Source organism: Rhinatrema bivittatum, chromosome 3 (assembly GCF_901001135.1).
Source record: "Rhinatrema bivittatum chromosome 3, aRhiBiv1.1, whole genome shotgun sequence".
In the NCBI taxonomy this organism is placed as follows: Eukaryota; Metazoa; Chordata; class Amphibia; order Gymnophiona; family Rhinatrematidae; genus Rhinatrema; species Rhinatrema bivittatum.
In genome coordinates, this window is record NC_042617.1 from 25848168 (window position 1) to 25867387 (window position 19220).

At 44.4% G+C, this 19220-nt stretch overlaps 1 protein-coding gene across 1 annotated transcript in view; it reads right to left on the reverse strand.

Moving 5' to 3' along the window:
- The window catches only part of LOC115088476 (ALK tyrosine kinase receptor-like), an 837313-nt gene that overhangs the window by 62260 nt on the left and 755833 nt on the right, over positions 1–19220 (reverse strand). The window contains exon 6 of the mRNA XM_029596749.1: positions 5095–5226. Within this exon, the coding sequence (XP_029452609.1) occupies positions 5095–5226 (132 nt within the window). The remainder of the gene's footprint in view (positions 1–5094; positions 5227–19220) is intronic.

The following is a 19220-nucleotide window of genomic DNA, read 5'->3' on the forward strand; positions in this document are numbered from 1 at the left end:
CCAGGCTTCACTTCTGGAAGCCTGACTCTTCTGCCTCAGATCTGTTTTGCCTGCAGGCCGAATGTTAACACCGCAGAGCACTTCAGATCCGTCTTACGCGGTTCCTCTAAATTGCACTTGAAAAGGAAGCAGTGCAAATGGGGGTGCATTAAGCTAGCAAGTAATAAAGCCTCGCTCATTTTTCTAGTTTCATCACGCAGGAGTCTAAAAGGAGATTCTCACAAGGCCACGTCCTTTGCAGGGCCAGACATGACTCAGAGAGACTTTTTAAAACAGGCTCAGTTCAGAAATAACACGAACGGAGGTAGCTAGTCTGTGAATGGGATAATGGATCTCATTTTCTTTTTACTTACTGTAAGAATCGACAATGTTATCGGTCACTGATTTGTGAGCAATTATTGTAAGATCGGAAAAAAGGTGATTTTCTTCAGCTTTTTAGAGGCAGCTTTTCACCTATTTATGAACACTACTGCTACTATTCATCATTTCTATAGCACTATTAGATGTATGTAGTGCTGTACAGATACACAAAGGAGGCAGTCCCTTCCATGCAGAGCTTACAGTCTAGTCAAGTCACACATACAGAACAAAAAAGATGCATCAGCAAATTATTGCTAACTTATCTTTCTGTTTTTTACAAGTTCAGTTTATATATCTTTAGAACAACTGCAAATGGCTGCATGGGTTTTCCAGTAAAACATATTAAGTTAGCAATAATACAAGAGCCTTTAACTGCAGAAAGATTCCAAATTACCCCTGTCAATTGATGAGCAGATTGTTAATACAAACAAGAAACATACTTTGAAATGTCTGTTTACAAATGCTAGAAGTCTAAAAAATAAGATGGGAGAGTTAGAGTGTATAGCTCTGGATGAAGAGGTAGATATAATTGGCATCTCAGAGACCTGGTGGAAGGAGGATAACCAATGGGACACTGTGATATCAGGGTACAAATTATATCAAAATAATAGGATGGATTAAATTGGTGGAGTTGTGGCACTATGAGTTAAAGAGAGCATTGAGTCAAACAAGATAAAAGTTCTGCAGGAAACAAAATGCACTGTTGAATCTTTATGGATAGAAATTCCATGTCAAAAAGGGAATAAAATAGTAATGGGGGTATATTACCGTCCACCTGGCCAGAATGAACTAACAGACAATGAAATGCTAAAAGAAATTAGGGAAGCTAACAAAATCAGCAGCACAGTAATAATTGATGAGTTCAATTATCCCAGTATTGATTGGGTGAATGTCACATCAGGACATTCTAGAGAAGTAAAGTTCCTAGGTGAAATAAATGACTGCTTCTTGCAGCAGCTGTTATAAGAACCAGCAAGAGGGGAAACCATTTTAGACCCAGTCCTTAGTGGAACACAGGATTTGATGCAAGAGGTAGCAGTGCTGGAGCCACTTGGCAATAGTGATCACAACATTATGAAATTGAAATCTGACTTAATAACTGGAGAGAACGCAAAAAAGAAATCTACCATGAAAGAAATCTACCATGACAGCATTTAAATTTCAAACACTCGCAGACTATGATAAAGTGAGGAAAATGGTTAGGAAAAAACTGAAAAGAACAACTGCAAAGATTAAGGATTTAGCTCAGGCACAGATGTTGTTTAAAAATACCATATTGGAAGCCCAGAACAGATGTATTCCACGCGTTAGAAAAGGTTGAAAGAAGGCTAAATGACTACAGGCATGGGTGAATGGTGAGGTGAGAGAGACTATAATATCTAAAAGAACATCTTTCAAAAAATGGAAAAGGGATCCGAATGAAGAAAACAGAAAACAGCAAAAGCACTGGCAAGTCAGATTGCTAAGGAAGGCAAAGATAGAATTTGAAAAGAAGCTTGCTGTGGAAGCAAAAACTCATAATAAAAACTTTTTCAGGTACATTCAAGGTAAAAAACCCATGAGGGAGTTAGTTGGACCATTAGATGATCAAGAGGTGAAAGGGATGACAAAGCCATAGCAGACTAAATTACTCCTGGGGGAATTCTGCGCACATAAACTTACAATTCTGCAAAAGTATGCATACTTTATATTGGTCAAAATAACACAATTTACATGACAATCTGTAAGCAATTACATTTTAAATTAATACAGAAAAAAAAAGTTATTACTTAGAGATGCAGAATTTTAAATATTTTGAGCAGAATTTCCCTAGAAATTCACTGTAAGAGTGTCCCTTCCACTCACTCTCCCTACTCCCCTGTCCTCTTTGTCCTCTCAGGCCCCAACTCCTCCACCTGCCAGTGTCGCTCCCCTCCACCTCTAGGCTCAACCCCTTCCACTCTATCTCCAGTCCCAGAGTTTTACCCCGTTCTCAGTACTGCCCCTCACACAGGCTCCCTCTGTCCCTCACTCTCTCACACACATGCTCCCTCTCTCTAGTGCACATACACACACCCTCATACAGGCTTCCTCACTCTCTCGCACACACATCCCCTCATACAGGGCCCTCTCTCTTGCATACACACCCACACAAGCTCCCTCTCTCTAGTGCACATACACACACCCTCATACAGGCTCCCTCACTCTCTCGCACACACACATCCCCTCATACAGGGCCCTCTCTCTTGCATACACACCCACACAAGCTCCCTTTCTCTAGTGCACATACACACACCCGCATACAGGCTCCCTCACTCTCTCGCACCACACATCCCCTCATACAGGGCCCTCTCTCTTGCATACACACCCACACAAGCTCCCTCTCTCTAGTGCACATACACACACCCTCATACAGGCTCCCTCACTCTCTTGCACACACACAACCCCTCATACAGGGCCCTCTCTCTTGCATACACACCCACACAAGCTCCCTTTCTCTAGTGCACATACATACACCCGCATACAGGCTCCCTCACTCTCTCGCACACACATCCCCTCATACAGGGCCCTCTCTCTTGCATACACACCCACACAAGCTCCCTCTCTCTAGTGCACATACACACACCTGCATACAGGCTCCCTCACTCTCTCGCACACACATCCCCTCATACAGGGCCCTCTCTCTTGCATACACACCCACACAAGCTCCCTTTCTCTCTCACGCATACACCCTCACACAGACTACCTATGTGTCTTTCTCTCATGCACCCCTTCACACAGGCTCTGTCTCACACATACACAATCCCTTCACATACACACAACCCCATTTTCATACACACAATCCCTTTATCATACACACCAGCTCCCAATCTCTCACACACATACACACTCCTTCACAATCTCTTCATACAGGCTCCCTCTCTCTGGCACGCACACTCAAGCACCCCCCATGCTTTCTCTCACACTCCCTGCTCTCTCTCACACACTCCCTCTCTCTAATATAAACAAGCTGCCTCTCTCTCACCCTTACAGATACATTGTGTGTGTGCGCACGCGTGCGTGCACGTGCCTGTGAGATCCTATATGTGATACATAGGCTCTAACAGGCACAAAACATACACAAACACACAAGCTCTCACACAAACACATTCACAGGCACACAGATTTTCAAACAAACACACACACACACACACACACACACACACACACATAGGATCTCCACTCATGCACACACAAACAGGCTCTCAGACACAAACAAGCTTACACACATGGTCTCCTGTTATCATAGGGCTGTGGAGGGATAAGTAAGACCTCCTGCTATCTTCGGGCCATATAGCCCACCAATCTTCCTGATTGGTGGGGGGAGGGAGCGGACGTTGTGCACGGGTGTGCGCACTCACATGCCCATATCCAGAAGCTGGGCCTCTCCTTTGTCACCAGCGCTCTCTCCTTCTTCGGCTGCCAGCTGGTTAGGCTCCGCTAGTGGCCCATGGCTTCTCCTGCTCCTGCCAGCCTGCCGCCTCCCCAGGTGTGCCACTCCATGCAAATGCATGGTACGCACATCAGGTCATACCAGGCTTTCTAAGAGACCCTCCTCCATTGCCGGCAGTGTAGGTGTCACATCACAATGCATGTAGGGGTAGGTTTTCGAACATGCATGTGTGCATCCATGTATGCGTGCTTCCCAGCATGCACAGACGTGCCAATTTTCTAACATGCGCACGCATGCACACTGGATTTTATCATCTGCGCGCGTATGTGCAGGCGGCGCACACGGGGGGGGGGGGGAGGGACCTTTGCAATTTCTGCACGGCAACGCATTCGGGCCTTCCCCAGTCCCTACCCCCTACCTAAACTCCCTCCCTCATCCACTTTCCTCCCCACCCCTAAACCCTGTCTCGGCCCGCCCCTTCGAAGAGGCCCGGCACTTATGCACGTACCGGGGTTCACACGCGTGACCGGACCCCTTTAAAAATTCGCTCAGCGAGCGCCAGGCCCGGCCACTCGCGGGCCTTTGAAAATCTACCCGTTAGTCTACTAAAGCCTGGGTGAAACTGTATGACCCAGAAGTCGCAGACCACATGCCTGTAAGTGAAAGTTCTCCTTATTGCCCAATAAATTGTAGCAATGCTCTATAAAAATGTTTACGTTTGGACGGTTTTTGTTCACTTTTGAAAAACTTTACTCACATTACCCCCTTCCTTTTTTTGTCCTAAGAATTTCCCTTGAAACATCAACTCTGGTGTGGTCCCCACTGGGAGCTCATCTTGAATGGCTTGTTTGGACTTTCCTACTCGCCTAGGTGTGTGTGTGCCTAATTATTGGCAGTGAGGAAACAACAAAGAAATAGATGCCCAAGGAAATCTTTGCCAAATCTTTATTGGGTGGAGACGTGTTCATTAAAAATGCCCGACTCAGGCCGAGTTTTGCCACATTCCGGTGGCTGCCTCAGGGGCTTGAATTTGAAAACACTGATAGAGTCACAATGGAATTCAAAATGTCATCCGCAGTATAGACATATCTTATATGAAGTAAGTATTGCTTAAACATCTGTTGGTTCCATTCACTAATGGTTCCACATACGTTCTCTGCAGATCAACACGGACCGTCTCCTCTCTTATCAATAAGAGAGGAGACGGTCCGTGTTGATCTGCAGAGATCTGCAGAGACCAACACGGACCGTTGTTAGATCGCCTGCCTTGCTGTTTTTTGGGGCCGTCCTAATTATTGGCAGTTCAGAATATGACTACTCACTGCACACGTCTCCTTCATCCTCGCCTTCCGTGCAGTCCTGGAAGAAGTCACACACGTGTCCTAGTTTGATAGCTGTTCCATTCCTGCAGCCGAAGGAACCCTGGAGGACCATTTTAGAGCCAGAAGAACCACCTAGGAACAAGAAAAAACAGAAACTCACTTCAGCCCACTGTGTTCTCCGTTCATTTGCCTCTTTCAACACTTCCTGAACCAATGGATTCATTCTGGAGCCCCTTCTACTCTTGTCATAACAACATCTTTCTGTTCTTATGGATACCATAATATTTTGCTGTAATGATTAATGAATCTTGGTTTTGCAGGATGAGTGCTTAGCTGGCCTTGGCCATTTTTATTAGGCATTTATTTACTTATTTAAAAAAATGTGTGTTCTGCCTACTCAACTAAGTGTTATTCTAGGCGGATCACAGCTTAAACACAGACAGACATTATGCACATAACAAGACAAATTTATAAATTAATAAAACACAAAACAAAATAAATATTAAAGCAGAAAACTAAAACTAACATTTCACACTAATACTACATCATCTATTGCTGCCTGTCAAAATATCTGAACAAAAACATCTGTCAACAAGTTTTTAACTTTTATAATGAATTTATCACAGGCGTCACCGGCCGAGGCTTGACTCTTCTAAACAAGGACCATCGTAACATCCAGCGGATGCTTTGTAATCTCAGCGTTTTCACCACTTATTGGGTCATAAAATAATCATTGGTCCCAATATTTTAATTTTAAGCTGTTTAAACAATTTTTTATCACTTTGTTTTTACTTTTTCAATATAATAACAAGCAGTAAAGCTTCACGGAAAACCAGAAAAGAATGTGCAAATTATTATACAAGAAACAATCACAAAAGCAGTAATCCACAACCATCTGTGGTGCAGGAGCTTTGGGACAACTTCATTCATAAGGAAAAACAAAAAAATAAAGAAGAAGAAAAAAGTCTGCACAATAATAATGCAAACTGCAATAAACCAACTAATCAATTTAGCTCTGGAGTAGAGGGATGGCACCATAGCAATTCTGCTAATGCCTTTCATTGCCTGGCCTCATAAAAGATGAACCTATTCCCATCCAATTTTAGGGAACACTGAGATGGGCGATAAAGAAAAACAACTTTCCACCCAAACTAGGAACGATAAGGGTACATTTTGAAAGGAGCGCGCGTGCGCCCGTAATCGCGCATATTGCAGCGCGAGCAAAAATACGCCTCGTTTTAGAAAGTACGCGTGTAGCATATAAAATGCTGCCGCAGTGTGTACTACAGTCTTTACATGCACTCAGGGGGGAGGGGGAGAGAGTCAGTCTGATACTCTCTATATAGGAACCACTCTAGAGGGGCACTTTGAATCAGGGAGGGTTTTCGGGAGGTGAGGTGGGATGTTATTACTGATGTCAATTTTCCTATGAATACCTCTGAATGTGTCTGTAACAACCCACCTCCCAAAAAAAACCAATGTAGAAGGAGGGATCCAGTGCTCAAGTGGCATCTTCTTCTAGCCGAACTACTGCCGTCCCACTCGTGCTTCCAGCAACGAGAGAGCCTGAGCAAAGCCCCTCTGGCCCCAATATCATCTGTGCAACTGGTGGAAAGAGGCAGGCACAAGATCTGCATGAACCCGACCACGTCTCTTACCCACATCAAGAAGACTAAAGCCCAGATTTTAAAAGCCCTGCATGTGCAGACATTAAAATCTGGCACGCAAAACCGGGAGATACGCGCTCTCAACTCGGATGTGCGCTGGCCGCGTGGATTTTTAAAGACCCGCAGCCACGCATGTATCTCCTGGTACGCAGATAAAAAAATGTTTGGCGAAAAAGGGGCGGGGCATGGGTGTGGTCTGGGTGGGGCATGGCGGGCTGGGACTGCACCATGCACATGCCGCGATCCCACTTGCTTCTGCTGTGGACTGTGTGAAAGTAGGTACATTTTAAAAAAAGGGTAGTCATGGGGTATTAAGAGTGGGGGTTAGAAGGGTGAAAGGGAAGCTAGTTAGGTAGGGGGTTTAGGAAGTCCTCTTTTTTACTGGAGCAAGCTGGGAGGGAATTGAGAAATAGTTCTAATGCGTCGCCACACGCATCTACTAAAATCCCACCCATTTACATGCTTGAGCGCTGATAGGGGCATGTCTCCAATCACGGCTTGCTCCAACAGAACCCACTGTGGCACTGCATGAGACCTATGTAAGACCGCCAGGGCACGGAGCTGCGCTGCACAGAAATACCAACACAGGTTGGGAACACTGAGGCCCCCTCTGGCTTTCGGGAAATACAAAATAGATCTGGCTACCCTAGGAGGTCTTTTTCGCCATATGAATCCAAAAAACTCAATTGCTGCCACTGTTTCAGCATGGACTTAGAAATATAAATGGGAATAGTAGTGAAAAGGTAGAGCAAACGAGGTAAAACATTCATTTTCACTATGGCTACACGTCCTAATCAAGAGTGTGTATTACGGGGCCAGGTATCGAAGTTATCTTTAATAGATTGTATGAGCGGGACATAGTTGAGCTGAAATAATTGCCGAGAGTGGGACCCTATGCGGACACCCAGATATTTTAAAGCCAGAGGCGCCCACTTAAAAGGATAACGGGGTGTCAAAGACTGTACAGCTTCGGGAGGTAGCGTAAGATTAAGGATCTCTGACTTGTCCCGATACTGCAGTGAAACAATTAAGCTCCTTGTAAGGAGTTAGAGGGGTCAGACAGAGTAAACATGACATCGTCAGCAAACAGAGAGATTTTTAAATGGTGTCCCCCAATCCAAACACCCATGATATTGTCCGCCTTCCGCACACGGGTGGTGAACGGCTCTATAAATAAAGCAAATAGCAAGGGCGACAGAGGGCACCCCTGCCTCGTACCTCGTTCAATCGCGAAAGGTATCCCTTAACTGCCATTGGCCTTAACGCGAGCCTGAGGCAAGTGATATAATTTTATAATCCAATTAATAAATTGAGGACCAAATGACATACGTGCTAGCGTCTGGAATAGAAATGGCCAGTGAACTAAATCAAACGCTTTTTCAGCATCGAGGGATAGTAAAACTGCAGGCACACTTGTATGGTGAACAAAATCAATTATATCAATTATTCACCGAACGTTATCGGCCGCTAGCTTCCCCCGGTACAAAGCCCACCTGGTCCGAGTGAACCAGAGAGGTCAGGACCTTTTCCTACCAATTTTAATAATATACACATGTATATTTTACGTGCAAAAATAAAGTAGGATTTGCTTGCATAAAGCCTGATTTCCATGTGGAAGTCGGTATATTTTAAAACATGTGCACGCAATTGAAATTACCAGGTTTCCAATTCTTCCACCAGTTGGCCCAGTCCTTCTCCAGGTTCATTGAGACTGTCCTGCTTCTTGAGCCTCGGCTTCACCCAGTTCACCCAAACCTCCTACCCAGCCAATAGTACATAATAAACAAGTTCGAAATCAATTATGCAAGATAATTAGCAGGTGCCGCATTACACAAGTTAAGTCGCCAAAGTGTGCAAGCGTCTTATACATTGAGCAACTTATGCCCTGTCCTGGAACATCTCCAGAACACCCGCATGTAACAAAGTATGTGTGTACTTTTGATGTTTATTAAATAGTGATTAGGAAAGATCGGGCTATTTACGCGCTTAGATGCTAATTTTACATATGTAAGTGCTTTGCAAATTCACCCCCACAGTGTGAACGAGTGCAATTTTATGTGCATTTCGGATGGCACAATTAGTTGTCACTATTGGGAATCTTTCCTGATGTATCTAACCTGTTCATGTTAATGTATCATTTAATAGTTTTATTTTAATTATTGTAGAATTTGGATTGCGCGTACCTTTTGTTGTTTCGCATGCCACGCTGGGCTCATGAGGCATAGCACGTTATAAAGAAAACTAGATTTGGATTGGGAAATGGGGTTTGAAATCATTTATAGATTATGTTTAAGGGGGGGGGGGAGATACATAACTGCCAGGCAATCATTCATCCTCAGGTCTTACATTTCTAAGCCCCCTCTTCTCCTTGGCGGCTTTTATGACGTCCCACTCGTGCAGTTACAGCTGGTCTCGTTTAGAAGAGGACTCCAAGACAGAACGCTTTTACCATACAGAAAAGCAGAAACAGCACCGGCAGTTTCTTCATTCAATTTGTTATTATTTTGAGCAGGTCTAACTTATCCCAGTGAACTTAACCGAATAAGTCCGAATATCGGCCCTTCTCCGGCTAGGTTAACTGGATAAGTAACTCGTCCCCGAAACGCCCACTTCCCATCCACCACTCAGCCAGATGTGCTCCTATCCAGTGAGGTATTACTCTGGATAAGTGGGTACTCAGCCTGCCCCACCCAGCCGGATAAGTCCTAACTTATCCGGCTCAGGAGCGCTGAATGTCAGTCTCTTTTAGGTTTTTCATTTAATGTGGTTATTCTGAGCTTGAAAAATAATCAGAATAATGATTTTGTTTGTTCTCTAACTGTTGATTGAACTGCAAAACTGCTTCAGGTAGCACCTAAAGTAAAGACTTCTATCAAGCACTTCTCTATTGTATCAAATGGCGGGTCGACTCAGGGCATTGTTATTACTGTTAGCATACAAAACGCAGGCCTTCATTTCCTATTACTATTTGATATTGCCCTTAATAATAGCAAAACATGCCCCCTAATTTCATCTAATGAGTTTACTCCCAAAGTGTCTGAATTAAGTCTTTATAGGTTCTTCTCAGCCACTTTCTCCTTTAATCTCCTCTGTCTGCGGCGAGAACATTTCTAACACATATAAATGCTTTAAATGGAGCAAAATGCTCTCCTGACTTCCATTGTAATTCATCCCCTCACAGTCCTGACAAACCCATGAATGCAGCGGATAGTTCAGCCTCTGCCGGTCTCTTGAAAGAGATAAGAGAAGAGGACGGGATTGCGAAGCGATGCAGAATCAAAACCCCGTTCTCATTAACTTGCAACATCTCATCTGGCTCTCCCAGACACAGCTTACTGCTAACATTTCATGCCTTCACGTAGGCATGGTCTGGAACATGCTCCCTGCTCGTATGGAGGAGGAGGACTTCCTATTAAGCTCAAACACCTATGATGGGTTCTAAATTTAGTGCCCGTCAGTGAAGGAAATACATCTCTTCCGCGAGTTAACCCAGTGCCCTGTATATGGTTTCATCTATAAATAAAAATATGATAAGCTTCTAGTTTTAATAATGCCAACCCGATCATTTTGAAAAAGTACCATCATACCATTTGACACTGTAATTCAATAACCATTAGAGAAAAGCATTCTTTGCTCTATTTGTAGAGATATCACATTTTCTGCAAACATTTTAACAATTTACATGGCATTTGGCAGAACGGAGGAAGTCATTACACAGAAGTGGATGATCAATAAAGGGCTCTTGAGTGACTGCAGGATGAAGATTGCCTGCATTTACTGAGGGTAATTTTAAACAGTTTGTGCAAATCAGCACATAGGCATCTAAAGGAGCTATAAAGTTTATAAACTACCACATAGGTCTGCCTCAAAAGTATGCACATATATAGATCAGTACGCATGCATTTTTCTAAAACTTTTCTAAGAAATATAGAAAGTACGTGCATACATTTTACACACATAGAGATCAATATTCAAAGCTGTTTAGACGGATAACTTATGGGTTGTCTATCTAGTTTTCGGAGCCGGTGCAAGAGTATTTGATGCCCTAGGGTGAATCTTCAGCCATGCGCACCCCTCCCCCAACTTACATCTGGCACAGCGCTCCCTCCTACCAGCAGCAGTGGCTCCCGAACAGCGACGCCCTCATTGGCAGCATTGGCTCTGCCACAGAACCCATCTGCGTCTCATGCTGGGGGGGGGGGGGGGGGGGGAGTTTGCTGCCCACAAACCTTGGATGCTCTAGGCGACTGCCTAATTTACCTAATGGAAGCACCGGCCCTGCTAGTTTTGAATATTTGCCTTCCTTATCTGGTTAAGATTTAGCCGAGTAAGAAAGGGGCATGTGAGGGGCATTCTGGGGAAGGGGGCCGAGTTAAGTCATTCCGTTACCTAGCTTAAACTCAATATTTGGAGTTAACTGGATCTGTTATTCGGCTTCCTCTAGACATGCCAGTGAGGAACATGTTCCCAAATAACTTTAGATGTAACCGGCTATATATATAAAAAAGTATATAGCTGGTTAAGTGCTGATTGCAAGCCTAGTTCCCTAATGCAAGCCCCTCACCCCCGGCACATCTCGTCGAGCCACTAGAAAGGCTACGCTGAAAGCACAGGCTTCCTGCGTATTTCCCGTAGTAACCGCATACACGTCGGGAGCGCAGCAGGGCTGGTACCGCAGTCCGGGCTGGAGGGAAACAGGAGGGTGGGAAGGTTAAGAATCTGAGTTGTGGGGTGGAGGGGGCCCCTGGATGCAACTTTAAAAAAAAAAATGTGATTGACCTGGGAGCAGGTGAGCGGGGATGGGGGGCAGGGCTGGAGGTGCTGGCGACAGGCACCGTTTATTTTTTATTTAATAGAAAAACAGAGGGTTTGGGGGAAGACACTGCAGAGCCGCTCGGGGGCTTGTATTGGGGCACTAGGTCCGCAATCTTTTTTTTTTTTAAACCCTGCTATGATTAGCCGGATAACTTTATTCAGGGATATCGAGCAGGACGTTTATCCAGCTGAATACCCCTGATAACTTATCCAGCTAACTTTAGCCGGATAAGTTTTCTGTTTTCTTTGAATATTGGCCTGATAATAATCGTAACACGCGCGTGTAATCATCCTCAGTTATACGTGGCGGCGGCGCACATTTTTATAAAGCGTACAAAGCATATGGGACTCCAAGCCAGAAGACCTGCGGACAATAACAGACATTAAAAAATTTAAGAGCAAGTTAAAAACCTGGCTATTCGCTAACGCCTACGTCTGACAGAAAACGCCAGTTTGTCATAAGTCTGATAACCAGAAATGTCCTAACCAATTCCCCTACCTTTGACCCTTCTATTGCCCAGTCATGTCGTTCCTTAATTGTACCTGTCTTTGATACGCACCCTCTGGCCTCTAAGCTTTACCACCTGTAAGTATGCCTACCTCAGTTTTCACTATTTATTTATGAATGTCAAACCTGTACACCGTTATGAACTAGTGATTTTCACATGGAATGACGGTATATATATATATATATATATATATATATATATATATATTTTTTTTTTTTTGACGGTGAAAAAAAATAAATATATATATATTTGGTTTTTTTTGACGGTGAAAATAAATAAATATATATATATATATATATATATATATACCGTATTTCCATGTGATTTTCACCATCATTCCATGTGAAAATCACTAGTTCATAACGGTGTATATATACATATAATCACAAAAATAAATAAATAAATAAATAAATAAATGCTATCCTCAGGAAGGATCAGATATTCCTACCCGGGTTATTACCCCTCTAACAGGCAAAGCAGCTGAGGGGGAAATAAAAGCACATTACAATAATATGGCAAAGCACACTAACAAACAGTATAGTATAAGAATAAAAACAAAATAAACACATGACCATAAAAAAAACAAACCCTTATGCCAAAACTTATACTCCTTTACTCACTCCCTCTCCCAATCAAAGGCCTCTAGGGATGAGCGTTCGCTTGAAATGAAACAGAACGTTTTAATGAACTTCCCCATTCTGTTTCATTTTCACAATGAAACAAAAGAAAAAAATAAAACAACATTTTGTTCATTTTCCTTTGCTTTGCTTTAAAACTTGGGCCGACCCTCGCTGCCACGAAAAAAAAAAAATATCCTCTCCTATTCCTTCCCCCCTCCCCCAACAACTACCTCCGGGCCCTCTTATCCCATGTATTAACCTTAAATCTTCCCTGGGCAGGAACGATCCCTGGTCACTCCTGCCCCGTCAGTGCAGCTATTGCAAATGGTGCTGGCGGGCCGAGGCCAGCGCCATTGTTAACGTCCTCTGTACAAGGAAATGACCCGAGAGAAGGTGCACCGTGCACAGTATTTCTTTAAAAAGGATAGAGCTAAAACACCACGCGTAATTAACTGGACACCATGGGCTTTTTAAACTGATGTTTCGGAGAAATCCTCTTGATCTCCAAAGCAAAGAAGAAGAAATATAAGCCTCATCATTGCAATTCTCTCAGGCTTAGGCTCTTCCACAATTATCTCTTTGATGGAAGTCTCTCTCATTTTCACGTTCCTGCAGAGTATATTTAACCCCTATGGACTGTATTTACACATTGACAGGCCGATACAGTAAAGCGCGGCCGCGGTTGCGCGGTTTTTAACCCGTTTTGGACGCACGCTTTGAGCGCGTAAGACGGACGCGCGATTCAGTATCGGCTTTTACGCGTCCTTAGCGCTTGCTGAAAAAGACGCCTATCCATTTCCGCCCGCCGCATGTGTATGATATGTTAATGATCGGATTAGCTATTCCCTGTGATACAGTAACGTACGCCCAAATTATTGCCTTTTTAACCAGATTTTTTACCGCATCTTTAACCTCAATATTTACTGCCTACCCTGACCCTGGCATTAGTGTGTTTTTCAGTCAGCTTCAGACCGGACAGCGTCATGGACAACATGCATATATTGGCTCTGGCGATCTTTTCCATTCGGTTGAGAAGCAGAATGAGAAATGCTTGGCAAGCGAATTCTACAAGGCAGATCAGAGAGGCCAACAGGGGAGCCCAGCAGCAAGGAGAACCCAGCCAACCGGAGGAACCAGCAGCAAGACCGGAGGAGGGATGTGTTCAACTGTACCATCCATCTCTGGGTGTCTTTGAGGCTCCGGACATGGACGCCTCTATGGACGCCGGACAGATGGGAGCCGCGCCAGGCCCTCCTCCAGCATCTGCTAGGTGTCCGGAGGCTCGGGGGGGGAGGGCCAGCGGACACCTATACGGATGCCTTCCTCTTGCATCTAGAATTAGGCATCCTCGAGACTGCTGATTGTAGTAAACGCTTAAATAAGAACGCATAGCTCATTTATGAATAGTAAAAGCTTAGCTAAGAACGCATAGGTCCATGAACGGAAGCCCCGACCTTGGACGTCTGGCCCGGCGCTCAAGGCAGCGGCCATGGACGTTGGAAGACAGCAGGGCCTCCGATCATGGACGCCCGGATAGAGGCGGGAATGTCCATGAACGGAAGCCATGACCTTGGATGTCCGGCTGGGCGTTCAAGGCAGCGGCCATGGACGTTGGAAGGCCTCCGATCATGGACCCCCGGATAGAGGCGGGAAGGTCCATGAACGGAAGCCACGACCTTGGATGTCCAGCTAGGCGCTCGGACATGGAAGGTTGGGGGTGGCCTCCAAACAAAAGGATGTCCAGATGCTCAGGGCAGCGGCCCCGGTGTCCATGCGGGGTCTGTAGAAAAGAACCATCCACTTACCTGGTGGAATGACATTTGAAATGACAGGTACCAGCGCACCCTGGATACTGTATAGGCGCTGTATACCGCTCTATACAGTAAAATGGATTGCAAACGCCTACCGCTTCATAGGCGCGCTTTGGACGCTCGTTTGCCGCCGCCTGGATTTGAGTCTAATTTGAATACTGAATCGAACGGCTTGTGAAGCAAAATGTGGGAGCATCAGACGCGTGGGTGCCCGGCACTGCCGCACTTTTTCTTACACATCCATACTGTATTGGCCCGTGAGTTTCTCTTTAAGAAGAAGCCTTGAGTGAGAAGGGCACAGAGCGTGCTCAGTTGGACGCTGTTGCTTTATGGCTGCCATGCTTAAGGGCAATGCACATGCTCAGTGGCTGAAGAAACTGCATGTGGAATAGAGAGGAGGGCGGCGTTTTCTCAGGCCTGAATAAACCAACCCCCCCCACCCAAGTACCCTCCAGAGGCAGCAGATCTGAGCTCTCAACAGGAGACTTTATTATCACATGCAGTAATGGACTCCTCAGAGCATGGAAGCCGGAAACATTCTCCTAAAGATTACTTCAGGTGCTGGATCCCTAGCAAGGAAAAACGTGTTATAAGTAACAAAAAGTCTGAATTCTGAGAAAAGGGAGGGGGAAATTGGGAAATTCTGTTTATTTTCTCTGTTACACAAAAAAATCAGAAAGATATTTCTAGAAAAAAATTATCCAGGATATTTTTCTTAATGGATACGTGCTTGAATGTTATTTTCACGAGTGATATATAGTGTAAATTAGATAAATTAAGTTATATAACCGTTTCTCCCTGCCTCTGACCTTTTCCTGAGAAGCTGGTAAATGGTTACCGCCGTGAAAAATAAAAACGATACCTGTTGCAGGTGGAAGGATCTATACATTCCATAAGGGTGGGAGCTCTCCCGAGGGTCCTTGGGGGGTGCACTGGAGGAGGAAAAGGGGGCTCTTAAATGGTCAGCGGTAGTGGAATCAATATTTATTTATGACGAGATCTATCCATTTCAACGTCCGTGCGCGACTCCTTCTCCGGGTCGTAACTGCCCAGAGACAGAGTCTGGTAACGGAAATTGTCCATCACAGCTGGATTACGGGAGAGTGGGACCTGTTTCCCTCCACACTGATATATAGCTCCTCATAATAGATGGAATTACATTGGTTTTTTTAACTGAGAATTCAAAAGAGTTTTACAATGATAGTAATTACAATATTATTATTATTATTATTACCAAGGCGCAAGGAGACTGAAAAGACGTTTCCAAGGTCGCATGGAGAAGCAGGGACACGGTTACATTCAGAGCCCCAACTCTCTCAACTCCTTCCTATCACAGACAGAGCAGACTTTCTGGCCTCTTTCTGACAGCCTTTGACATCTTCAGATGATTTGGATGAAAACATTCCCCTTAAATCTTGAAACAAAAGTGCCCCGAAGCACAGGTTTAATTGACTAAAGAAATCAATTTACTACTCCGCAGGGTTCAGCTGGTCTCTGCCAGGAAAATGGCTTAGGTGAAGAACGCCGGAGCGGGCGGATTTAAATCAAGGCAATTTAAATAATGATCCAAGTCACCCAGCAGAAAGCCTTGATTTAAATCATACATTTTAATAAACTTTTCAGTCTGTGCTTCAGTTACTTTCTAAGGAAAAGGGCATTGTTATTGGTTGATGTTAACTTGCAAGTGAATAGTCCCCTTGCCAGAGAGTCCTAACCTTTCCTTGCTACCTAACAATTACGCACCTTAACGTTGTTAGACGATTAGTAAGAGCATATTTTTAGTATGTTACATAGTGGTGAATGAGGTTTTAAGCATTTACTTGGTGATTAGAAACAGAGAAAAATAGAAACAGAACGGCAGAAAACCACTGTTTGACCCAATCCAGTCTGCCCATCCGTCCAATTAATTTAGCATTATAAGTCCCATCACGTCCTTAGAGATTCTCTGCATTTACCCCATGCTTTCTTGAATTCAGATAGGGGCTAATTTAAATCGCCGTCGTGAGTAAAAACCGGGAGATAGGCGGTGTGGCCGGGCTGCAAGTGTGCGCCGCGGGCCTTTTTTAAAGACCCGCGGCCACGTCCGTTTCTCCCGGTATGCGCCAAAAACCGGCGGGAGATAAAAGGGGCAGGCCGGGGGGGGGGGCGGAGTCTGGGGGGGGGCATGGAAGGGCCGGGAAGTGCGCGGTAAAATGCGCGCCAGCAGCCAGCCAGCCCGCGCAAGTTACTGCTGCTCTGGAAAGCGGGTAAGAAATGAAACAACGGCAAAAAAAAAAAAGATAGAGGGGTTTTAGGGGGAGGAGAGGGGGAAAAGGCAGGCAGGGTTGGTAGGGGGTTTTGAAAGTTCCCTCCCAGTCCGCTCCTTTATTGGAGTGGAGTGGGAGGGAACTGGGGAAAGGCCTCGTCCATCGCCATGCATTTCTTAAAAAGTCCCCCCCCCCCCCGGCACTCACGCACACACGTGCATGCCGATTTAAAATCTGGTGCGCATGTAAGCGCGGGTATCGGATTTTATAAATGCACGCGGCGTTGCGTGCATTTATAAAATTGGCACTTCCATGTGCGCGCACCGGGAACCGTGTGCACATTGACGCCTGCACGCGGCTCTTGAAATTTACCCTATATTGTTTTTGTCTCTAGTACCTCCATTAGGAGGCTGCTCCATGCATTTACCGCCCTCTGTAAAGAAATATTTTCGAAGATTACTCCTGAATCTATCCCCTTTCATCCTCATCTCATCATGACCCCTCGTTCTAGAGCCTCCTTTCTATTGAAAAGGGCTCACCTGTGCATAGAAACCTTCGAGGTATTTGAATGTCCCTATCATATCTCCCTATCTCACCTTTCCTCTAGGGCAGTGGTTCTCAACCTTTTTTCTGTCGGGACACACCTGACAGATGGTTCTCACATGCATGACACACTGACCCATGATCGTCATGGGGCTAGATGTAAAAGTACAGTTTGCATCCACGGGAACCCCCCTGACCCACAATAATGGATGTAAAGCAGAATTATGACATTCCCCATACAACTCACCCTACAAAAAAGATATTCTGGTTCTGGTGTCATCTCAGTAACAGCAACTCAAACTCCTTCTACTTCCAGGCTCTACTTATGAAAAGACAGCAGTTTACCACCAATGCATGTCCTCTTGAGAAAACACAACAAATAAGACCGATACAAACGCTTACATGCTAGTAAAATATCTCATCTCGGTAACAGACACAGAACCGACCTAACATACTCCCAGGATCTGTAGTAATGCACATAAACTAATCCACACACAGTTACACCTGTATTATGGAATACACTCAAACAGGAGCAACGCTATCTATGAAAAGGCAACACTACAAATATTAAATCAGGCCCTAAAAACCAATACACCTCTTATTAGGAAAACAGAACTAGCAAGCAGCTATAGATCCCACACAGAAATAATTGTAAAACTATACTAATAAGCAGAATAAATGTTTCACAACAACTATGAACAGAATAACATCCAACAATTAAAAACTCATAAAAACTATTAAACATTCTCCAAACACCAATAAAATATTTCAAAAAAGCAGACATCACATAATATTAAATAATTAAAATGGCAGTCAATCAAGAAAAATAAACTTAAAAAGCCACCTTTACTTACCCCCTCCAGCAGCTCTCCTACTCCTCTTCCATGCAGGCTGTAGCACACAGCAGAAGCAGCAGTAGAGGCTAAGCTCCATACTCATGGTCCTCTTCCTTAGTGCCCATGTCTCTCACACACACACCATACCAGTCATGCCCCCATGACCAGTTTCTGTCTCTCACACACCAATCATCTCCCAAACAGTCTTTGACAAACACACCAGTCACCTTCCTGAACAGTTTCTCTCATGCCATACACACACACACAGGCTTCCCACTCCCGTGTTCCACTTACATATATGGGCTTCTCACGCTCATAATCACTTTCTCTTTCTCACACACACTCACCAGTCTCTCACTCCCATGCTTGTTCTCTCCACATGCACAGGCTTCTCATTCCCATAATCACTTTCTTTCTCTCACACACATACATAAACACACACACACACCAGTCACCTGATCTCTCTCATGCATACACACACACAGGCTTCCCACTCCCATGTTCTCTTTCAGATATACAGGCTTCTCACTCCCATGCTGTATCTCACACACTCCCAGCTTTCTCACTCCCATGCTCACTCTTCACATGCACAGGCTTCTCATTCCCATAATCACTTTCTTTCTCTCTCTTACATACACACAAACACACACCAGTCACCTGATCTCTCTCATGCATATACACACACACACACACACACACACACACACATCAGATCAGAAATTATGACAAGTCATTTACAGGTTGAGGGGTAATGGGGTTTATGAATATACAACATTGAGTATGATGTTATGAGATATGTATCTACTGTAATTTAAATGATATATTTAGTGATTATAATGTGACATATTAAATATTCATGTGTTAAATATAATAAAGGATACAATTGTAAATTTTAAGAGTAATTTGAAGTGTTGGTATAGACTGATGAATTATTTTAGCGGTCCCTATATGTGTTGGATTATATAATTATTGGGGGGACGTATTAATGCTCCATAGTGATTGTGCCAGATGAGGATTATATGAGCAATGAGCTGCAGGGGAGGGCAGGGAAGAAGTGTCTATGTCTCTTCTGATATGCT